At 38.6% G+C, this 25,219-nt stretch overlaps 1 protein-coding gene across 1 annotated transcript in view; it reads left to right on the top strand.

Annotated features, from left to right (window-relative positions):
* Positions 1 to 25,219, top strand: part of DGKK (diacylglycerol kinase kappa) — a 167,153-nt gene that overhangs the window by 67,693 nt on the left and 74,241 nt on the right. The window contains exons 5-7 of the mRNA XM_045994759.1: positions 12,422 to 12,557; positions 13,028 to 13,131; positions 13,451 to 13,576. Coding sequence (XP_045850715.1) covers positions 12,422 to 12,557; positions 13,028 to 13,131; positions 13,451 to 13,576 — 366 coding nt within the window. The remainder of the gene's footprint in view (positions 1 to 12,421; positions 12,558 to 13,027; positions 13,132 to 13,450; positions 13,577 to 25,219) is intronic.

Below are 25,219 nucleotides of genomic sequence, written 5' to 3'. Positions count from 1 at the left end.
ATCAATAATTACTTTAAATATAAATGGATTAACTTCAACAATCAAAAAACATGGAGTGTAATACTCTACCTCCATCCATGCTGTTGCAAATGGCAAGATTTCATTCTTTTTTATGGCTGAGATATAGATAGATATAGATATAGATATATACCATTTCTTCTTTATTTATTCATCAGTCCATGGACATGAGCTGTTTCCATATCTTGGCTATTGTAGGTAATGCACTGGGGTGCATGTACCCCTTTGAATTAGTATTTTTGTATTCTTTGGGTAAATACCTAGTAGGGCAATTACTATATCATAGGATAGTTCTACTTTAACTTTTTGAGTAATCTCTATGCTCTTTTGCAGAGTGACTGCACAAGTTTGTATTTCTACCAACAGTGCAGGAGAATTCCCCATAAGTCAATCAGAGAGACAAACAGTGTTTTTCACTCATGTGGAATTTAAGAAACAAAATAAATGAGCACTGGGGAAAAAAGAGAGAGAGGCAAACTAAGAAACAGACTTTAACTATAGAGAACAAACTATGGTTACCAGTGGAGAAATGAGTGAGGGGATGGGTTAAATAGGTAGTAGGTATTAAGGAGTACACCCGTGATGAACCCCGAGTGTTGTATGGAAGTGCTGAATCACTATATTGTACACCTGAAATTAATATTACATTGTATGTTAACTAACTGGAATTTAAATAAAAGTCTTAAAAAAAAGACATGTACTGGCTGAATGTGTAAGAAATAAGAACCAGAAATATGCTGTCTACAAGAGACTCACTTTAGATGGGCATTAAGGGGACACATGATGTGATGAGCGCTGAGTATTATATATAACTAATGAATCATTGACCACTACATTAAGAACTGATGATGTACTACATGTTGGCTAATTGAATTTAAATAAATACTGTATATTGTACAGTATTGTAGTTCCCTACAATTATTGTATTGATGTCAATTTCTGCTTCCAGATCTGTCATTATTTGCTTTGTATATTTAGGTACTCTGATGTTGGGTACATATATTTTTATAATTGTTATATTTTCCTCTTGAATTGATGCTTTTATCATTATATGCCCTTCTTTGTCTCTAAAAACAGTTTTAGTCTTAAAATCTATTTTATCTGATATAAGTATAGCCACCCCTGCTTTCTTTTGATTACTAATTTCATGAAATATCTGTTTTCATCTTTTCACTTTTGGCCCATGATTTTTTTATTTTAAAAAAATACCCATACAGTATGGGTAAATGCCTAGGAACATATAAACTACTAAAACTAAGAAAAAAAGAGAGAGGATTCAAATAAATAAAGTCAGAAATGAAAGAATAGACATTACAACAGATACCTCATAAATAAAAAGGATCACAAGAAACTATTATAAACAAACTAGATAACCTTAAATAGGTAAATGCCTAGAAACACATAAACTACTAAAACTGAATCAGGAAGAAATAGAAAACCTGAATAAACCAATAACAAATAAGGAGCTTGAATCAGTAATCACCAATCTCCCAATGAAGAAAAGCCCAGGAACAAAAAAAAAAAAAAAAAGAAAAGCCCAGGACCTGATGGCTTCATGGGTGAATTCTACCATTCAAAGAAAAATTAATGCCAATCCTTTCTAAATTCTTCCAAGGTTTAGATAGTAAACCAGATACTGACACCAAAACCAGGTAAAGACACTACAGAAAAAAAAACCACAGGCCAGTATCCCTGATGAACATGAATGCAAAAATTCCTAGGAAAATACTAGCAAAATACTGAATTCAGTAGTACACTAAAAAGATCATACATTATAAATAAGAGGGATTTATCCCAGAAATACATGAGTGATTCGACATAAATTGATCATTCTGATGATACATTAACAAAAGGAAAGGGAAAAAAACACAATATCATCTCAAAAGATGCAGAAAAAGCATTTGACAAAGTTCAACACCCATTCACCAAAACTTTTTTTTTTACCATTTTATTTATTTTTTCAGCATAACAGTATTCATTGTTTTTGCACAACACCCAGTGCTCCATGCAAAACGTGCCCTCCCTATTACCCACCACCTGTTCCCCCAACCTCCCACCCCTGACCCTTCAAAACCCTCAGGTTGTTTTTCAGAGTCCATAGTCTCTTATGGTTTGCCTCCCCTTCCAAATTTTTTTTTATAAACATATAATGTATTTTTATTCCCAGGGGTACAGGTCTGTGAATCGCCAGGTTTACATACTTCACAGCACTCACGATAGCACATACCCTCCCCAATGTCCATAATCCCCTCCCCCTCTCCCAATCCCACCTCCCCCCAGAAACCCCCAGTTTGTTTTGTGAGATTAAGAGTCATTTATGGTTTGTCTCCCTCCCAATCCCATCTTGTTTCATTTATTCTTCTCCTATTCCCCCTAACCCCCCATGTTGCTTCTCCATGTCCTCATATCAGGGAGATCATAAGATAGTTGTCTTTCTCCGATTGAGTTATTTCACTAAGCATGATACCCTCTAGTTCCATCCACGTTGTCGCAAATGGCAAGATTTCATTTCTTTTGATGGCTGCATAGTATTCCATTGTATATATATACCACATCTTCTTTATCCATTCATCTGTTGATGGACATCTAGGTTCTTTCCATAGTTTGGCTATTGTAGACATTGCTGCTATAAACATTCAGGTACACGTGCCCTTCGGATCACTATGTTTGTATCTTTAGGGTAAATACCCAGTAGTGCAATTGCTGGGTCATAGGGTAACTCTATTTTTAAGTATTCCAAAGTGGCTGCACCAACTTGCATTCCCACCAACAGTGTAAGAGGGTTCCCCTTTCTCCACATCTTCTCCAACATTTTTTGTCCCCTATCCTGTTAGGTTTGGCCATTCTTAATGGTAAGGTTGTATCTCAAAGTGGTTTTGATTTGAATTTCCCTGATGGCTAATGATGATGAAGTCCTAGCAACAGCAGACAACAAAAAGAAATAAAAGGTATTCAAATTGACAAAGAAGAAGTCAAACTCTCTCTCTTCGCAGATGACATGATACTTTATATGGAAAACCCAAAAGACTCCACCCCCCAAACTACTAGAACTAATACAATTCAGTAATGTGGCAGGATACAAAATCGATGCACAGAAATCAGTTGCTTTCTTATACACTAACAATGAAACTATAGAAAGGGAAATTAGAGAATCGATTCCATTTACTATAGCACCAAGAACCATAAGATACCTTGGAATAAACCTGTATTCGAGGAACTACAGAACATTCATGAAATAAATTGAAAAAGACACAAAAAGATAGAAAAGCATTCCATGCTCATGGATCAGAAGAATAAACATTGTTAAAATGTCTGTGCTGTCCAAAGCAGTCTATACTTTCAATGCCATCCCAATCAAAATTCCACTGGCATTTTTCAAATTGCTGGAACAAACAATCCTAAAATTTGGTTAGAACCAGAAAAGACCCCAAATCACAAAGAAAATGTTGAAAAAGAAAAGCAAAGCTGGGAGCATCACGTTGCCTGATTTCAAGCTTTACTACAAAGCTGTGATCACCAAGACAGCATGGTACTGGCACAAAAACAGACACAGAGACCAATGGAACAGAGTAGAGAGCCCAGATTGGACCCTTAACTCTATTGTCAAATAATCTTTGACAAAGCAGGAAATAATATCTACTGGAAAAAAGACAGTCTCTTCAATAAATGGTGCTGGGGAAATTAGACAGCTGTGTACAGAAGAATGAAACTCAACCATTCTCTTACACCACACACAAAGGTAAACACAAAATGGATGGAAGACCTCAACATGAGGCAGGAATCTATCAGAATCCTAGAGAAGGGGCCCCTGGGTGGCTCAGTGGGTTAAAGCCTCTGCCTTTGGCTCAGGTCATGATCCCAGAGTCCTGGGATCGAGCCCCGCATCGGGCTCTCTGCTTGGCAGGGAGCCTGCTTCCTCCTCTCTCTCTCTGCCTGCCTCTCTCCCTACTTGTGATCTCTATCTGTCAAATAAATAAATAAAATCTTTAAAAAAAAAAAGAATCCTAGAGAAGAACATAGGCAATAACATCTTTGACATGGGCCACAGCAACTTCTTTCAAGACATGTCTCCAAAGGCAAAGGAAACAAAAGCAAAAATGAGCTTTGGGACTTCATCAAGATCAAAAGCTTCTGCACAGCAAGGGAAACAATCAACAAACAAAAAGGCAACCCACAGAATGGGAGAAGAGATTCCCAAATGACACTACAGACAAAGGGCTGATATCCAAGATCTATAAAGAAGTCCTCAAACTCAGCAGTCAAAAAACAGATTATCACATCAAGAAAAGGGCAGAAGACATGAACAGACACTTCTCCAAAGAAGACATACAAATGGCTAACAGACACAAGAAAAAATGTTCATCATCCTTAGCAATCAGGGAGATTCAAATCAGAACCACTTTGAGATACCACCTCACACCAGTTAGAATGGCCAAAATCAACAAGGCAGTAAACAAGTGTTGGAGAGGATGTGGAGAAAGGGGATCCCTCTTACACTGTTGGTGGGAATGCAAGTTGGTGCAGCCACTTTGGAAAACAGTGTGGAGATTCCTTAAGAAATTAAAAATAGAGCTACCCTATGACCCTGAAATTGCACTACTGGGTATTTACCCCAAAGATACAGATGTAGTGAAAAGAAGGACCATCTGTACCCCAATGTTCATAGCAGTATCAACATGGACGGGACTGGAGGAGATTATGCTGAGTGAAATAAGTCAAGCCGAGAAAGCCAATTATCATATGGTTTCACTTACTTGTGGAGCATAAGGAATAACATGGAGGACATTAGAAGGAAAGGAAAAGTGGGTTGGGGTAAATCAGAGTGGGAGATGAAGTATGAGAGACTATGGACTCTGAGAAACAAGCGGAAGGATTTAGAGGGGAGGGGTGGGGGAATGGGTGAGTCTGGTGATGAGTATTAAAGAGGGCACGTATTGCATGGAGCAGTGGGTGTGGTGCATAAACAGTGAATCTTAGAACACTAAAAAATTTAAATTAAATTAAGATATTAAAAAATAAAATAAATAATGAGTCTTTAAAAAAAAGAAAGGGGGAAATTCTGCTAGTTAAAACAATATGGATGAACCTGGAAGACATTATGTTAAATTAAATAAGCTAAACACAGAAAGACAAATACTGCATGAACTCACTTATATGTAGAATCTTAAATAGTCAAATGCTAGGGTGGCTCAGTTGGTTAAGTGTCTGCCTTTGGCTCAGGTCATGATCCTGGGGTCCTGATATGGAGACCTGCATTAGTCTCCTTGCTCCCTGGGGATTCTGCTTCTCCCTGTCTTTCTGTCCTTCCCTGCTCATGCTCTCTCAATCCCTTTCTCTCTCAAAGAAATAAAATCTTAAAATAATGAAATAGTCAAACTTATAGAAGCAGAGAGTATGTGGTGGTTACCAAGTGCTAGGAGAGGAGGAAATGAGGGTATGTTGGTTAAGGGATACAGAGTTTCAGTTACACTGAATGATGAAAGAATTGAATAAGTTCTGGAGATCTAATATACAACAATGGGTTTATAAGTAATAATCATTCATTGTATATTAAAATTTGCTAAGAGGGACTATCTTGAGTGTTCTTAATACACACACACAGAGGGAAAGAAAGAGGTAACTATCTGAGGTGATGAATATATTGATTAATTTGATTTGGGGTAATTATTTCACTGTGTGTATAGTGTACATATATATGTATATTGGATCATCAAATCAAATTAAATATATAAATTTTAATTGTCAAATGCACCTCAATTTTTACAGTTCATTTAAAAAAGAAAATTAGTTTCTTTTTGGTGGATAGACTAGATGAAATCTAACATTCTTTTCAATTTGAGAAGTTTATGATTCTAAGATTTAACTAAGCAGATGAGAAAACTGAAAATCAGAAGTGTTCAGTTGCTTTGCCTGAAATCACAGTTTATTATTGCAGAATTGAGGTTTCAGATCTCCTAACTCTTAATCCATGCTCCTGGAAGAACGTCTTAAATTCTGACTAATTAATTATTTTCGTTCTCTCTTCTAGTCCCCACCACTTGTGATTATGTAGTAGTCTAACACACAACTAGTGACATTAAGCCAGACAACTAGATTGTGTAGGGCACCATATAGATTCACGTTGGCCAAATGATTCTCTAGCTCATGCATAGTATTTTCATGGCTAATGATTTGCTCAGAATGAACATATTTTACACTTGTTGTCCTAGCATAATTACTAATAACTTCCCCTTTCACTGTTAAAGTGTCACGATTTGGATGCTATGGTTACCTTACCAATGGCCAACCCAGCAGGCTCTAACATTTTGTAGTTACTAAACCTTGATGTAACAAAGCAGTTGAGTTTAAGTTGCAGCAAAACCAGTGATTTTGTTATGTTCAAACATAGCCTTTCATCACATAAGCCATTCCAAACAAGATTCCTTTAAGGAAATAGATCTTTAGAAGATTTTGTGCCTTATGGGATGTTTCATCTGAGACTCATGCACTTTGAAGATTATTAAGTTCTCACATTTGGATAGTGCTGTAGAATTTACAAAATGCCTAGACTAACAAGACCTTCTTTAACTAATAGAAAAATAATTACTGTACCTATCTGGGTTTTGGATAGTGCTGAGAGGGATTCAGGAGATTGAAGAAATAGCCTTAACTGCCCTAACTGTGAATTAAAACAACAGAAACTTATTCTCTCACAGTTCTGGAGTCGAGAATTCCAAAACCAAGGTGTCAACAGAACCATGCTCTTTCTGAAGCCTCTAGGGGAGGATCCTTCTTTGCCTCTTCTTAGCTTCTGGTATTTGTGTACATTCCTTGGCTTGTTGAACATATTATTCCAATCCCCGGCTCCATAATCACACAGTTGTCGCCTCTGTGTCTACATGCTCTGTATCTTCACATGGTGTTCTTCTCTGTGTGTGTAGCTGTGTCCAAAATTTCCTCTTATTATACGGACACCAGTCATTGGATCAGGGCTATGTGTGGTCTAATTCAGTATGACGTCTTTTTAAATTGACTCTATCTGCAAAGACCTTATTTTCAAATAAGATCACATTCACAGGTACTGGAGAATAGGACTTGAACATATTTGGGGGGAAAAACAGTCTATCCTCTGCCCACACCCACAAAACTCACAGCTTTCCTATATGCAAAACACATTAATTCTTAGCTCAAAATATTACCTTCTAAATAATCTAAATCAAGAGTGGATGAGATTTTTTGTATGACCCATCTTGGGTAAAAGCGTCTCTCTATTAGTGGACTTGTAAAACCTAGAAAACAAGTTTTCTGCCTGCAAAATACAATGCTGTGACAGGCATAGGATAGACATTCCCCTTCTGAAAGAGAAGAAATGGGAGGAATACAAGGGTATTCCTAGGGTTGCTGAACTAAAGCAAACTGACAACCCCATAGAGCAAATTCCATTAGGTTTCCAGGCCTCAGAATAATTCTCTGGTGGCTTGATATTCTTTCCTTGGGCCCTATTCTCTCAAGTTCACAGGGTTGGGAGCCCCCCACTCTACCCAAGGAAGTGGATCCAGGAATACAGTGGCCTCACCTCCAGGCCACCACTCTCTGGCTTCTGAACCACCCTCAGCATCCGTGCTGACCTCTGAGCCCCCTTAGAGTCATTCTTCCATTTTGTTGAAGAATTCTTCCATTTTGTTGAAGAATAACACATGTTCACAGCCAAGTAACTTTATCAGCCTGTTTTCTGCCTGTAGAATCCTCAAAGTCTAACAGTCTTCATTTGGTCCCATGTCTGACCCTTTAGTCCAAGCTGGCAATGTTTCTGCTGAGATAGTTTATTGGATCTGTGTGTCACACATCTAATCCCTCCAGCAAAATTTATCCAGCCACACTCTTAGGCTCTCTCCAGAGCACATTTTCTTTTTTTTTTTTAATTAATTAATTTATTTTTATTTGCTTATTTACAGCATAACAGTGTTCATTGTTTTGGCATCACACCCAGTGCTCCATGCAGTACGTGCCCTCCCTATTACCCACCACCTGGTTCCTCAACCTCCCACCCCACCCCACCCCCTCCCACCGCCCCTTCATAACCCTCTGGTTGTTTTTCAGAGTCCATAGTCTCTCATGGTTCATCTCCCCTTCCAGTTTCCCTCAACTCCCTCTCCTCTCCATCTCCCCATGTCCTCCATGTTATTTGTTATGCTCCACAAATAAGTGAGACCATATGATACTTGACTCTCTCTGCTTGACTTATTTTGCTCAGCATAATTTCTTCCAGTCCTGTCCATGTTGCTACAAAAGTTGGGTATTCGTCCTTTCTGATGGAGGCATAATACTCCATTGTGTATATGGACCACATCTTCCTTATCCATTCATCCGTTGAAGGGCATCTTGGTTCTTTCCACAGTTTGGCGACCGTAGCCATTGCTGCAATAAACATTGGGGTACAGATGGCCCTCCTTTTCACTACATCTGTATCTTTGGGGTAAATACCCAGCAGTGCAATTGCAGGGTCATAGGGAAGCTCTATTCTTAATTTCTTCAGGAATCTCCACACTGTTCTCCAAAGGGGCTGCACTAACTTGCATTCCCACCAACAGTGTAAGAGGGTTCCCCTTTCTCCACATCCTCTCCAGCACACGTTGTTTCCTGTCTTGCTAATTTTGGCCATTCTAACTGGTGTTAGGTGGTATCTCAATGTTGTTTTAATTTGAATCTCCCTGATGGCTAGTGATGATGAACATTTTTTCATGTGTCTGATAGCCATTTGTATGTCTTCGTTGGAGAAGTGTCTGTTCATATCTTCTGCCCATTTTTTGATATGATTATCTGTTTTGTGTGTGTTGAGTTTGAGAAGTTCTTTGTAGATCCTGGATATCAACCTTTTTTCTGTACTGTCATTTACAAATATCTTCTCCCATTCCGTGGGTTGCCTCTTTGTTTTGTTGACTGTTTCCTTTGCTGTGCAGAAGCTTTTGATCTTGATGAAGTCCCAAAAGTTCATTTTTGCTTTTGTTTCCTTGGCCTTTGGAGACTTATCTTGAAAGAAGTTGCTGTGGCTGATATCGAAGAGGTTACTGCCTATGTTCTCCTCTAGGATTCTGATAGATTCCTGTCTCACGTTGAGGTCTTTTATCCATTTCGAGTTTATCTTTGTGAACGGTGTAAGAGAATGGTCGAGTTTCATTCTTCTACATATTGCTGTCCAGTTTTCCCAGCCCCATTTATTGAAGAGACTGTCTTTTTTCCATTGAATATTTTTTCCTGTTTTGTCGAAGATTATTTGACCATAGAGTTGAGGGTCCATATCTGGGCTCTCCACTCTGTTCCACTGGTCTATGTGTCTGTTTTTATGCCAGTACCACGCTGTCTTGGTGATCACAGCTTTGTAGTAAAGCTTGAAATCGGGTAACGTGATGCCGCCAGTTTGGTTTTTGTTTTTCAACATTTCCTTAGCAATTCGGGGTCTCTTCTGACTCCATACAAATTTTAGGATTATTTGCTCCAGCTCTTTGAAAAATATCGGTGGAATTTTGATCGGAATGGCATTAAAAGTATAGATTGCTCTAGGCAGTATAGACATTTTAACAATGTTTATTCTTCCAATCCAAGAGCATGGAACAGTCTTCCTTCTTTTTGTGTCTTCTTCAATTTCTTTCATGAGTGTTCTGTAGTTCCTCAAGTACAGGTCCTTTACTTCTTTGGTTAGGTTTATGCCCAGGTATCTTATGGTTTTTGGTGCTATAGTAAATGGAATCGATTCTCTAATTTCCCTTTCTGTATTTTCATTGTTAGTGTATAAGAAAGCCACTGATTTCTGTACATTGACTTTGTATCCTGCCACGTTACTGAATTGCTGTATGAGTTCTAGTAGTTTGGGGGTGGAGTCTTTGGGGTTTTCCATATAAAGAATCATGTCATCTGCGAAGAGAGAGAGTTTGACTTCTTCCTTGCCAATTGGGATACCTTTTATTTCTCTTTGTTGTCTGATTGCCGTTGCTAGAACTTCTAATACTATGTTGAACAAGAGTGGTGAGAGTGGGCATCCTTGTCGTGTTCCTGATCTCAACGGGAAGGCTGCAAGCTTTTTCCCATTGAGGATGATATTTGCTGTGGGTCTTTCATAGATAGATTTTATGAAGTTCAGGAATGTTCCCTCTATCCCTATACTTTGAAGCGTTTTCATCAGGAACGGATGCTGGATTTTGTCAAATGCTTTTTCTGCATCAATTGAGAGGACCATGTGGTTCTTCTCTCTTCTCTTATTGATGCAGAGCACATTTTCTAATGTTTTGCAATATATGTAGGCTAATAATTTTTCCAAATCTTCAAATTCTGGTGACTTTTTGCTTAATAGTTCTGGAATGGACTGAAACTTGCACATTCTAGGAGAGAACACTTGTCACTTGTCACTCTGTAATGAAATGATCTGTTTAAGAAGTTTTCTCCTCCACTAGACTATGAGCTCCCTAGAGGCAAGAACTTTGGACCATTTATCTTTACATATCTAGTATCTAGCTTCATCAGTGACACAAAGTTGGCTCTTAGTAACTATTGGAAGAGGGAAGGAGGTTGGAAGGAAAGAAGGAATATATTTGTAGAGTTATAATTTAGTGATTTAGGGAGTAGAAAGGTGCTGGGAGCTCAGACTGCCAAAGCCAAGACTATGTCAACTTCCTCAGGACTCTTCACCATCTACTCTGATTTTCTTGGGGCTTTGCATGAAAGAAACATTGCAATCAGAAAGTGATCCCAGATCAGGTGAGCTTTTAGCTCATCAAAGTAGCTTTTCTTTCTGGAAGCTTCCTGGTCAATCCAGCTGCAGTTTAGCACATAGCTAGCATGCCAGAAGGGGTAAGGATGGAAAAGAGAGTGCCATGTGTAGGCTAAAGTTGAGATGGCTAATTCCTGTAAATTGATCAAGGCCGAATACTTAATGTGCTAGAACCCTCAACAGCTCTCTCTCTCTCTCTAATGGACCACTATTGGCTGGCATCAGGGAGAATATATAGTTCTTTCTAAAGTCTTGTTGTGCCTTTATGCACCCTACCCATTATATTTTATAAATATAACCCATTACTTATTGTCAAGAATAAAAAGCTAAATGTGTACACCTATGTCTACACTTGGGAGGAAAGCAGAAAGGAAAAAAATCAGACATTCACAGGAATTAGAGAAAAATTGAAAGAGTCCCATGGAATGCACACACAGAACAAACCTGGGTGCTTTTGGTGCCCACCACTTCCTTTCTCCTTTCAACCCCCAAACTGCTTTCCCCACAGTCATGAAGAGTTAGTCTGTGATAAACAAATGCAATATTTACAGGCAGGTTAACAGTAAATGCCAAATTCATGAATTCATGAAATAGGGCACCAGACAGGATATCATTTCATGAAGGCAAGGACTTTGTCTTTTTCATATAGCTCCAATCCCTTGAAAGGTGCTACGCACATAGTAAATATTTGCTTTATTTTACTAAAGTAAATATTCAGTATATTGAAATATTTGTTTCAAATATTTCAATATTTGTAAATATTGAAATATTTCAATATTTACTCAGTAAATATTTGTTTAATGAATTTTGAATGAATTAAATTTATTAACCAGGAAACTGATATAGGTAGTCATAGTATAGCATTCAGGAAAAAAGAAATGTTGCAACAAGAAGCCCCTGAGATGAAACTGTTGTGCAAGGGGACACCTGGGTGGCTCAGTTGGTTAAGCGGCTGCCTTCGGCTCGGGTCATGATCCTAGTGTCCTGGGATCGAGTCCCATATCAGGCTCCTTGCTGGGCAGGGAGCCTGCTTCTCCCTCTGCCTCTGCCTACCTCTCTGCCTACTTGTGATCTTTCTCTCTCTCTCTCTGACAAATAAATAAATAAAATCTTTTAAAAAAAAAAAAAAAAAAGAAACTGTTGTGCAGGTAATGCACTACTCTGCTTACCTGGCAGCAGTAAGTCAGGAAAGGGAATGTGTATCTCCAGGAGATAGTTAAAGCATTCCTTAGCACAAAGTCAGAGATTCCTGCCTCCTCCCTTTCTTTCCTGGCCAGATGACTTGGATTATCACTATATTTCCAACTGACCACTTCCTTTAGCTGACTACTAAAAGAGAACCAAGGCCAAGTCTAGCTGAACTAATTTTGCTTAGACTAAATCAAACAGTGGTTTGGCCAAACAGTACAGAGATCATTGCTCCTGTCTTCAGCTCCAGTGGCAAGATCTACCTTCCTGTTCTTTTCTCCTTTCCAAAACCACTGGGAAAAAAACTGGAGTTGGGAGATTTATTAGATATTGACTCCAATATTTACTCTTCCTCTTCACATGCTCTGATACCTAACTGGCCATTTTAGACTTAGAAGCAAAATGTCTGTCCTTCCCTAATATGTCTCTATAATTAACTCTCCATTCTCTCTTCTCTTTGATTTATTTTAGATACCTGCAGCAGAAAACAACCCTTTCCTTACTGGAATGCACTATTGGTACTCCAGTCACAGCTCCCGGACCCAGCACTGCAATGTCTGTCGGGAGAGCATTCCTGCCTTATCTAGAAATGTTATCATCTGTGAAGGTACCTTTCTGATTACTTCAGGAAATGGAGCCCAGTGGGTGGAGATAGGGGTGAAGGAGCTCATATGGCTTTAGTGTCATTGATTCGTACTAGGTCATTGACTCTAATGTAAGGTTAATTCTGATACTTAACAGACTGAAGAAGAGAGATGGGAAGAAGCTGGCATGAGAGGAAGTTCTCATGAATTAATGGAGGGTTGGGTCTGAGAGAATTGGACAACATGGTTACAACAGTTGGAATAACAGAAATCACCTCATTCTTGCCATCAGTTTCCATTCAAGTCATATAGTAGGTAATTTAGCCAGTAAGAATAAAAAGGAACTAGATAATAGGAGAAATAGGCCTTTGGAGGTGGGTCAGAACTATTTAGATGCATCTTAGTTCTAACTTTCAGAGAAGCTTAGGGAAGGACCTTAGAATCTTGATTGTCACCAGATTCACATCCACCTTCTTTCTTCCTTTTTTCATAGTGTGCAAAGTGAAGTCTCACAAATTATGTGCTTTGAGAGCAAGCAAAGACTGCAAATGGAATACTTTGTCTATCACTGATGATCTCTTCATGCCTGCTGATGAAGTAGTGAGTACCAGCCTACAGCCAATCTTTCCCATCTCACCTTTAGCCAGGATACACAGGGGAAGGTAGACTTCTTCCTGTCTCCATGCATCCCAAGTAGACTTCCTCCCTAGGCTTACAATCCAACCAATCTAGAAGAATGAAAGCCCCCTACTTCCAGCTGCCATCACTTGCTAGCATTGGAGTGAAGAGGGCAGGACCATGAAAAACATTGTTGAGGTTACTTAATGTCCTCCATAGGGTAGTATAGTTACTCCAGTTGGCCCTTTCTCTCCTTATATCTCTAACTTTTACCTCTTATATATTTTTTAACTTTCAGAAAACTATGCCTCATCAGTGGGTAGAAGGAAACATATCTGTCAGTTCTCAGTGTGCAGTATGTCATGAGAACTGTGGCAGTTACCAAAGACTTCAAGATTTCCGATGTCTCTGGTGTAATTCTACGGTAAGTCTTCTCATCTCCTTGGTAATTAGAGAACTTGACTTCTAGAGAAGGGGTGGAGTTAAGCTATGTGCCTACACATAGATAGAAATCTCAGAGACCCTTACCCCAAAATAGATTATGCAGCTTACATAGTATAGAGCTCACTATCTTGCCTTTCCAGATATGGTTATGGACTCTTGGAGAGAAGCACTTAACTCTCATCTTTAATGGTTCTTAATTGGTGAGGTCTACTACCAAATGGGAAAAGCTGAACTATGTTATGACAGTACAGGCAATTTAAAAAATATGTTGAGCCTATCCTTAAGAAAACTTCTCCCTTCCTTATTCACTATTTCCTAGGAACTTATAATCTTCATTAATTAATAATGGTTGATAATATTAACATATTACTATTGCCACAATGTATTGAGTGTTTTGTGTACATGGTCTCATTTAATCCTTACAACAACCCTAAACTAGGCCTCATTGTCCCCATTTACAGCTGAGAAAAGTGAGGTTCAGAAAAATGAAGTCATTTGCTCAAGGTCATGCAGCCAGGAAGCAAAAAGAGTCTTGATTCAAACATAATTCTACAAAAATCATATTCTTAACTACAATACTACCATGCTTCTAAACCAGTAGTTCTTAACGGGGGGTGATTTTGCCCAACCCACAGGAAACATCTGACAATATCTGGAGACAGGAAACATCTGACAATATCTGGAGAATCCCAGACCTCTACCTAGCACACCTCCTCTCTCCTCTGGGGAGAGAGGGTGTGCTAGGTAGAGGTCTGGGATTCTACTAAACCTCCTATAAAGCACAAGAGAGTGCAAAACAACTACCTGGTCCAAAATATCCATAGTATCAATGTCAAGAAACTCTGATTTAGACTTTAGCTTTTAGATGCTCCCATCAAAATAGTGCTCAAACTATTCTGGACAAGAAAAAAACAAAGTATGAGCTTCTTTTTAGAAGACTCTGGGTCCCTCTACCTTGTTCCAGTTCATTAGTTTCTCCAGAAAAGGAGCTTGTGCCCTCATCAGGCATTCAAATTTTTTCAGCTGTCCCCAAGGAACACCTCTAGATCACGTGGATCTAGTGGTCAGTGAGTGTAGGTCCCAAGAACTGTAACCAGTGGAGAAAGAGTTCTTACCTAGCGACCAAGCCCAGGGTTCAGAAAGGGGTAACAATCTGAGGAATCCAGTGTTACTGTAGAAGAGGACTTTTAGCATATCTTCATAATTATGACCTGAAGGACAAGCTTCTAATTAAAAACACATCTAAATGTCCACTGTCATACTTTTTAGAGACCTACGATAGACACCACCTTTGTGCTCTCCCTCGTCCAAAATGCCAGTATCTCCAAGAGGGGAAATTTTACATGCATCTGGTATGCCTGGGTTTTTTTTTGGTTTTTTGTTTGTTTGTTTGCAGCTGCTGCCCAGGTGATCCCCCTTTATTGTCTGGCTCTTCTGGCCAGCAGGGCTTTCATTCCTGGGTCTTATGGGACTGTAACAAATGGAGAGAGGGTTCCTGGCCAACTACCATAAACAAGGCACACAAAACAGCTGGCTGGAAAGAGGCCTATTTGTTTGTCCAGGAGTTTCAGCCTGAAGGGCAGGCTTCTGGTTCAACACACATCTAGGAGCCTACTAAGATGCTCTCTGAGGATAAAAGCCAGTGGGTGTCATTTGCACTCTCCCTCTGACTTGCTCCATGTTGCCAGTACCACCCAAAAAGGAGCTTGCACACTTCACTAGCACACCAATATTTGCAGCTGGCATACAGGGAACACGTCTAAGTCTCCCAGCTCTGGTAGCCAGTAGGACATATATCTGTAGTCCCACAGGACTATATGTATTTACATAATTTAAAAGCTGTTTAAGGATCTGGCTCCTAATCACCTGAATTAGGTGCTGATTGAAATCCTCCCCTTTGGGACACTGACATGTTTTGGCACACCTTCAATTACCGGGAGTCACTAGAAATAAAATAGGCTCTTCAGACAATCACAAAAATTTGAGAGACAACCAAGAGCTAAGGCAGGAGTGAATAATAAGGTCCAGCCCCTACACGAGGCCACACCCTCTAGGCTGAGAGAGGTAGCTATTTAATTGGTAGAAATCAATGCAAGGAAAATGAAGAAACAGAAGAATATATTCTAAATAAAAGAACAAGATAACACCTCAGGGGTGCTTGGGTGTCTCAGTCAGCTGGTTAAGCATCTGCCTTTGGCTCAGGTCATGATCCCAGAGTTCTGGGATCAAGTTCCTCATCAGACTCCCTGCTCATTGGGGAGTCTGTTTTGCCTTCTGCCCCTCACCCCACTCATGCTCTCTCTCACACACTTTCTCTCAAATAAATAAATAAAATCTTTAAAAAAAACATAACGCCTCAGAAAAAAGTACTTATTGAATATAGAAGGGTTATTTACCTGATAGAGTTCAAAAGAGGGGTACTTGGGTGATTAAGTCAGTTAAGCACCTGCCGTCAGCTCAGGTCTTGATCCCAGGGTCCTGGAATTGAGGCCCATGTCGGGCTCCCTGCTCAGTGGGGAGTCTGCTTCTTCCTCTGCCCTCCCTCTGCTCGTGTTGTGCTCTCTCTCTCTTTCAAATAAATAAATAAAATCTTTTTTTAAAAGTTCAATATAATGGCCATAATGATACTCACCAAGCTCAGGAGAAGAATGATGAACACAGTGAGAACTTCAACAAAGAGATAGAAAATATAAAAATAAGAAGAAACAAATAAATGGAAAAATATTCTGTGCTCATGAAATGGAAAAATTAATATTGTTAAAATGTCCATACTGCCCAATCCATAAATCTATAAATTTATAGATTTAATGCAATCTCCATCAAAATTTCAATGGCATTTTTCACAGAACAAGAACAAGTAATCCCAAAATTTGTATGGAAACATAAAAGACCCCCAAATAGCCAAAGCATCTTCAGAAAGGTAAAGGAAGTAGGAGACATCATGCTCCCTGATTTCAAACTATATTACAAATCTATAGTAATCAAAATAGTATGCTACTGGCAGAAAAACAGACTCATAGGTCAATGGAATAGAATATAGAACCCAAAAATAAACCCATTCATATATGGTCAATTAATTTATGAAAAATCCAAGAATATACAATGGGGAAAAGACAGTCTCTTCAATAAATGGTTTTGGGAAAACTGGACGACCACATGCAAAATAATGAAATCAGACCACTATTTTACACCACTCACAAAAAATTAACTCAAAATAGATTAATGACTTGAACATAAGACCTGAAACCATAAAACTCCTAGAAGATAACATGAGCAGTAAGATATTTGGTATTTGTCTTGGCTATGATATTTTTGTATTTGATACCATAAACAAAGAAACAAAAACAAAAATAAATATGTGACTACACTTCTGGGTACTTAGCCAAAGAAAATGAAAACATTAATTTGAAAAAATCTATGCACCAACTTATATGTGCATATCTAATAATAAAATTTTACCTAGTTAAAAAAAATCTATGCACCATATTGCACCACCATGTTATTTACAATAGTCAAGATATGGAAACAACTGAAGTATTCATGGACAGATGAATGGATAAGAAAATGTGATGTATATAATAATGGAATATTATTCAGCAATAAAAAATAAAATCTTGCCATTTGCAACAACATGAGTGGACCTGGAGGGCATTTTGCTAAGTGAAATAAGTCAGAAAGAAAAATACCGTATGATCTCACTTAAATGTGGAAACTTTAAAAAAAAAATACCAAACTCATAGATACAGAGAATAGATTGGTACTTGCCAAAGTGAGGATTGGATGAAATGCATAAGAGGGGGGTTATTTTTTTAGCCACTGTATAGTACAGCATTACTTTTTGATGTAGTGTTCAATGATTCATTAGTTGCATAATAATGCCCAGTGCTCATCACAACACATTCCTTCCTTAATACTCATCATACCCCATCCCCTACACCCCTTCCCCTCAGAAACCCTCGGTTTGTTTCCCAGAGTCCATAGTCTCTCATGGTTTGTCTCCCTCTCTGATTTATCTCCTTTCAGATTTCCCTCCCTTCCCCTATGGTCCTTCCTGCTATTCCTTATGTTCCACATATGGATGAAACCATATGATAATTATCTTTCTCTGCTTGACTTATTTCACTTAGCATAATCCCCCCAGTTCCATCCATGTCGATGCAAATGGTGAGTATTCATCCTTTCTGATGACTGAATAATATTCTATTGTATATAACCATGTCTTTTTATCTATTCATCTGTTGAACGGCATCCCGGCTCCTTCCGCAGTTTGGCTATTGTGGACATTACTTCTGTGAACATTGGGGTGCAGTGCCCTTTGTTTTCACTACATCTGTATCTTTGGGGTAAATACCTAGTAGTGCAATTGCTGGGTTGTAGGGTAGCTCTATTCTTAACATCTAGAGGAAGCTCCATTCTGTTTTCCAGAGTGGCTGCACCAGCTTGCATTCCCACCAACAGTGTAAGAAGATTCCCCTTTCTCCACATCCTGGCCAACACTTGCTGTTTCCTGTTTTGTTAATTTTTGCCATTCTAACTGGAGGAAGGTGGTATCTCATTGTGGTTTTGATTTGTGTTTCCCTGATGGCTAGTGAAGTTGAGTGTTTTTCATGTGTCTGTTAGCCATTTGTATGTCTTCTTTGGAGAAGTGTCTATTCATGTCTTCTGCCCATTTTTTGACATGATTATCTGTTTTGTGTGTGTTGAGTTTGAGAAGTTCTTTGCAGATCTTGGATATCAGCCCTTTATCTGTAGTGCATTTGCAAATATCTTGTCTCATTCTGTGGATTATCTCTTAGTTTTGTTGACTATTTCCTTTGCTGTTCAGACGTTTATTGTCTTGATGAAGTCCCGAAAGTTCATTTTTGCTTTTGTTTCCTTTGGCTTTGGAGACATATCTGGAAAGAAGTTGCCATGGTTGATGTTGAAGAGGTTACTGCCTATGTTCTCCTCTAGGATTTTGATGAATTCCTGTCTTGTGTTGAGGTCTTTCATGCATTTTGAGTTTAACTTTGTGTATGGTGTAAGAGAATGGTTGAGTTTCATTCTTGTGTATGTAGCTGTCCAATTTTCCCAGCCCCACTTATTGAAGAAACTGTCTTTTTTCCATTGGGTATTTTTTCCTGCTTTGTCAAATATTAGTTGACCATAGAGTTGAGGGTCCATTTCTGGAATCTCTATTCTGTTCCATTGTTCTATGTGCCTGTTCTTGTGCCAGTACCATGCTGTCTTGGTGATCACAGCTTTGTAACATAGCTTAATGTGAAACAATGTGATGCCCCCAGCTTTGTTTTCCTTTTTCAACATTCCTTTGGTGACTCAGAGTCTTTTCTGGTTCCATACAAATTTTGTAATTGTTTGTTCCAGCTCCTTGAAAAATGCCAATGTATTTTAATGGGGATGGCATTAAAAGTGTAGATTTCTCTGGGCAAGATAGACATTTTAACAATGTTTGTTCTTCCAATGCATGAGCCTGGAATGTTTTTCCATCTTTTTGTATCTTCAATTTCTTTCATAAGTGTTCTGTAGTTTCTAGAGTATAGATTCTTTACCTCTTTGGTTGGATTCATCTCAAAGTATCTTATGGTTTTTGGTGCTATTGTAAATGGAATCGATTCCCTAATTTCTCTTTCTATGGTTACACTGTTAGTGTATAGGAGAGAAACTGATGGATCGATTTTATGTCCTGCCACATTGCTGAATTGCTGTATGAGTTCTAATAATTTGGAGGTGGAGTCTGTTGGGTTTTCCACATAAAGTATGTCATCTTCAAAGAGAGAGTTTGATTTCTTTTCCAGTTTGGATGATTTTATTTCTTTTTGTTATCTGATTGCTGCTGCTAAGACTTCTAGCACTATATTGAACAATAGTGGTGAGAGTGGGCATCTCTGTCACATTCCTGACCTTAAGGAAAAGCTCTTAGCTTTTCCCCATTGAAAATGATATTCACTGTGGGCTTTTCATAGATGTTTTTTATGATATTGAGGAGTGTTTGCTCTATCCCTATACCCTGAAAAGTTTTAATCAGGAGCAGATGTTGGACTTTGTCAACTACTTTTTCTGCATCAGATGAGAGGATCATATCATTCTTGTATTTTCTTTTATTAATGTGCTCTATCACATTGACTGATTTGCAAATGTTGAACCACCCTTGCATACATAAATACATAGGAATAAATCCCACTTGGTTGTGATGAATAATCCTTTTAATGTACTGTTGGATCTTATTGGATCTAATGTACATTGGCTCTTGTTGAGAATTTTGGCATCCATGTTCTTCAGGGTTACTGGTCTGCAATTCTCCTTTTTGATGGGATCTTTGCCTGATTTGTGGATCAAGGTAATGTCTGCCTCATAGAATGACTTTGGGAATTTTTCTTCTGTTTCTATTTTTTGAAACAGCTTCTGCAGAATAGGTATTATTTCTTCTTTAAATATTTGGTAGAATTCTGATGGGAAGCAGGGAATCTGGCCCTGAACTTGTGTTTTTTGGAAGGTTTTTGATTACTATTTCAATTTCATTACTGGCTATTGGTCTATTCAGATTACCTGTTTCTTCCTGTTCCAGTTTTGGTAGTTTATAAGTTTCTAGGAAGGCATGCATTTCTTTCAGGCTGCTTAATTTGTTGGCATATAGTTGCTGGTAATAATTTCTAAGAATTGTTTTTATTTCCTTGGGGTTAGTCATGATCTCTCGCCTTTTATTCATGATTTTGTTAATTGGGATCATTTCTCTTTTGTTTTGGACAAGTCTGGTCAGTGGTTTATCAATCTTATTAATTCTTTCAGAGAATGAGCCTCTAGTTTTGTTAATCTGTTCTACTGTTTTTCTGGTTTCTATTTCATTGATCTCTGCTCTAATTATTATTTCTCTTCTCCTGCTTGGTTTAGGTTTTACTTACTGCTCTTTCTCCAGCTCCTTTATGTACTTTATACTTTAGCTTGTGCATTTGGGATTTTTCTAATTTTCTGAGAGAGACTTGGATGGCTAAGTATTTCCCACGTGGGACCTGTTTTGCAGTATCCCATAGATTTTGGACTGAAGTGTTTTCATTCTCATTAGTTTCCATGAATTTTTAAAGTTCTCCTTGAATTTCCTGGTTGGCCCAGTCATTCTTTAGCAGGATGCTCTTTAACTTCCAAATGTTTGAATTCCTTTCCATTTTTTTTCTTGTGATTGAGTTTCAGTTTAAGGCAGTGTGCTCTGATAACATGCAGGAAATAATCTCAATCTTTTGGTATTGGCTGAGACCAATACCAAATACTGTGACCACATACTGTGACCTAGTATGTGATCTATTTTGGAGAAAGTTCCATGTGCATTCAAGAAGAATTAGTATTCTGTTGTTTCAGTTGGAATGTTCTGTATATATCTATGAAGTCCATCTGGTCCAACATATCATTCACAGCTCTTGTTTCTTTGTTGATCTCCTGCTTAGATGATCTGCCCAGTGCTGAGAGTGGAGTATTAAAATCTCTTACTATACATGTATTACTGTTGATATGATTCTTTATCTTTGTTAACTGCTGGTTTATGTAGTTTGCTGCTCCCAGGTTAAGGGTATAGATATTTACAATTGTTAGATTTTCTTGTTGGATAGGCCTTTTAAGTAAGATATAGTGTCGCTCTTCATCTCTTAATACAGTCTTTACTTTAAATTCTAATTTGTCTGATATGAGAATTGCTACCCCAGCTTTCTTTTGAGGTTTGCTGGCATGAAAAATGGTTCTCCATCTCCTCACTTTCGGTCTGGAGGTATCTTTAGGTTCAAAACTTGTCTCTTATAGACAGCTCATGGCTGGGTCCTGTCTTTGTATCCAATCTGCAACTCTGTGCCATTTCATGGGAACATTTAGGCCATTCACATTGAGAGTAACTACTGAAATATATGTATTTATTGCCATCCTATTGTCTGTACAAGCCCTGTTTCTATGGATTGTCTCTGTAAATTTCTGGTCTATATTACTCTTGGGGTATTTCTTCTTTTATAGAATCCCCCTTAATATTTTTTGCAGGGCTGGTTTGGTGTTCACATATTCTTTTAATTTCTGCCAGTCCTGGACGCTATTTTTCTCTCTGTCTGTTCTGAATGACAGCCTTGCTGGATAAAATATTCTTGGCTGCATGTTGTCATTTAGTACCCTGATTATGTCATGCTAGCACTTTCTGTCTTGCCAGGTCTCTGTGGACAGGTCTGATGTTATTCTGATGTTCCTCCCTCTGTATGTAAGAAATCTTTTCCCCCAGTAGCTCTCAGGATAGCTTCATTGGTTCTAAGATTTGCAAGTTTTACTAATGTATGTCGGGATGTTGGTCTGTTCTCATTGATCTAGGGAGGGTTCTTCTCTGCCTCTTGGACACAAATACTTATTTCCTTCCCTGGATTAGGGAAGTTCTCAGCTGTGGTTTGCTCAAATATACCTTCTAGTCCTCTCTCTCCACTCCCTCAAGGATCCCAATACTTCTGACATTGGAACATTTCATGGCATCATTAATCTCTCTAAATCTGTTCTCAAACAGCTTTTAGCTGTTTATCCCATACCTTCTTGGCTGCCTTCCTTTTTATCAATTTATCGTCTAAATGACTAATTCATTCTTCTGATTCCTTTACTCTAGCTGTTAGAGTATCCAATTTAAACTTCATCTCATTCATAGCATTTTTTAAAAAGATTTTATCCATCTATTTGACTGACAGAGATCACAAGTAGGCAGAGAGGCCGGCAGAGAGAGAGAGAGGGGGAAGCAAGCTTCCTGCTGAGCAGAGAGCCTGATGTGGGGCTCCATCCCAGGACCCCAGGATCATTACCTGAGCCGAAGGCAAAGGTTTTAACCCACTGAGCCACCCAGGCACCCCTCATTCATAGTATTTTTAAGTTTGGCCTGATTAGCTCTCATTTATGCCTATATTGTCTCTCATAGTTTCTCAAATCTGGCTATTGACTTCATAATTGCTACCTTGAAATCTCTCTGACATCTTACTTATATCCAGATCCATTAGGTCTGCAGGAGAGACCACTGTCTCTGGTTCTTTTATTTGTTGGGCATTCCTCCTTCTATTCATTCTGTTGAGGGGTGTTGAGGGGATGTACAGAGTTCAAAATATCGACCACAACCCAGGAAAGAAGCACCTTAGGAAGATCTGGAGCAGTCAGAAACCACCACAGAAAAAGCAAAGCCGAAATGAAACTCAAGAATAAAATTTATAAAATTAAAGAAGAATTTAAAATTAAAAATTGAAATAAAGGGAAGAAAAAACAAGGGGGTGAAGTGTGGTGGGGGCTATAATCTCCCCATGTGGGCAAGTTCTTCTTAGGTGTATTTTGCTCTGCTTGTTAGAGGACACAAATTCCCACAGTTACAGGGAAAATAAAACTGGTAGAAAAAAGGTCTACATTGAAGAATTTATCTATATAAAAAATATACCTGTGAAAAAATACAAGTTAAAAACCTACTATGAAATATGTTATATTAAACATCTAGTTGAAATGAGAAAAAGGTAAAAAGAAAAAATATAAAAGAAAGAATAAAAAGAAAAAAAGTTGTATCTGAAAAATTCCCAAGCCGTGAGGCAATGCCTGGAGCTCAATATATTATTTTGCTCTGGCATTAGAGTTTTATAGTTTTATGGGGGCCATAGGGTTGTCGTCCTCTTGTTCTTCCAGCCTGTCTTCTGGGGGAGGTGCCTGCCATGCTGTTTCTCAGGCGACACTGTCTGGGCTCTGTGGAAACTGGTTTTTTTTTTTTTTTTTTTAGCTTTTGCTCTCTGGAGACTTTCTGTGCCTTTTCTGAGGGTCAGAGCAAAATGACTGCACCCAGAACTCTGTCCCAAATCACAGTCTGCTCTTTCTGAACCCTCCAGAACACAGTCTCCATTTCTGTAAGTGCCACTGAAAATTGCAGCCTCCTGCATGCAGTGTGTGCCCACAGCAACCTTCTTAGCAGTCTAAGCAGGGGCCCTGCTTTTCTCTGCCTTTTGTGCTTCTGAAACCTCGAGCGGTCCGAGGTTCCTGCACATTCCCCTGAAGCTCCTGGATCCTGGATCCTGTTTGAGCACTGTTAAAAAGCCCTTCCTTGTTGCTACCAGTCTGCAAGTTATCACCCAGTCCCCCAGCACAGGGCACTATTGTGCTCCAGTGTTTCATCACTTCACAGGGGCCAGATTATGGTGGCTCCTTCCCGCTTCTACTTCTCTTCTGATAACTGTTCACAGATTCATGAGTTCTCCCTTCCTACCTTGGGACAGATGGTGTTTTTCTGCTTGTAGAGACCCAGATACATATTCGTATATCTCAGCTTGATTTTGTGGATATTCAGAATGGTTTGGTTGATATCCAGCTAAATTCAGGGGACCTGTTAAAAGAGTCCCCTATTCATCCACCATCTTGCCTAAAGGGGGGTTTATTCTGAAATAAATCCGTCATGGGATGTAATGTATAATATCATCACTATAGTTAATAGTACTACATTACATATCGGGAAGTTGATAAGAAAGTAGATCTTAAAAGTTCTCATCACAAGAAAAAGATTCTGTAATTATATACAGTGAGAGATGTTAGCTAGACTTATTGTGATGATCATATCACCATTGTATTTAAATATCAAATTATTATGCCATACTCCTGGAACAAATATAAAGTTGTATGTTGACTATACCTCAATAACAAAAGAAAGAAAATAGCAAATAGAAGTCAGAAAACTGAAGAATATGATAACTGAACTACAAAATACACTAGAGGGATTCAACCTAGACTAGGTGAAACTGAAGGAAAGATCAGTGAATTCAAAGACAGGGCAGTGGAACTCAATCAGAAAAGCAGAAAAAAAATGAGAATGAAAAAATGTGAAGATAGCTGAAGGGACTATGAGACAACATCAAGTGAACCAACATTCTCATTATAGGGTCCCAGAAAGAGAAAATAGAGAGAGAGAAGGGACAGAAAACTTATTCAAATAAATAATGGCTGAAAACTTTTTTTAATATTTTATTTTATTTATTTGTCAGAGAGAAGGAGAGAGAGAGAGAGCACACAGGCAGGCAGAGAGGCAGGCAGAGGTGGAGAGAAAAGCAGGCTCCCTGCCAAGCAAGGAGGCCATGTGGGACTCGATCCCAGGACCCTGGGATCATGACCCGAGCTGAAGGCAGTGGTTTAACCCACTGAGCCACCCAGGCGTCCCATGGCTGAAAACTTTTTTAACCTGGAGAAGGAAACAGACATACAGATACAGGAAGCACAGAGAGTTGCAAATAAGATGAACCAAAGAGACCCACATAAAGACACATTATAATTAAAATATTAAAAGTTAAAGACAAGAAGAGAATGTTCAAAGCAAGAAGAGAGAAACAACTTGTTATGTACTAGGGAACTCCCATAAGACTATAGCAGATTTTTCAGCAGACAATTGGCAGGCCATAAATGAGTGGAACAATATATTCAAAATGCTGAAAGAAAAAAACTTCCAAACAATACTCTACACAGCAATATCAATCATAATTGAAGGAGAGATAAAGAGTTTTTCAAACAAAAGCTAAACAAGCTCATTACCACTATACTGGCCTTATAAAAATGTTAAAGAGGGGACACCTGGGTGGCTCAGTCGGTTAAGTGACTGACTCCTTTATTATTA

The sequence above is a fragment of the Meles meles genome, chromosome X, assembly GCF_922984935.1.
Source record: "Meles meles chromosome X, mMelMel3.1 paternal haplotype, whole genome shotgun sequence".
NCBI lineage: Eukaryota > Metazoa > Chordata > Mammalia > Carnivora > Mustelidae > Meles > Meles meles.
This window is presented reverse-complemented; position numbering and strand designations above follow the sequence as displayed.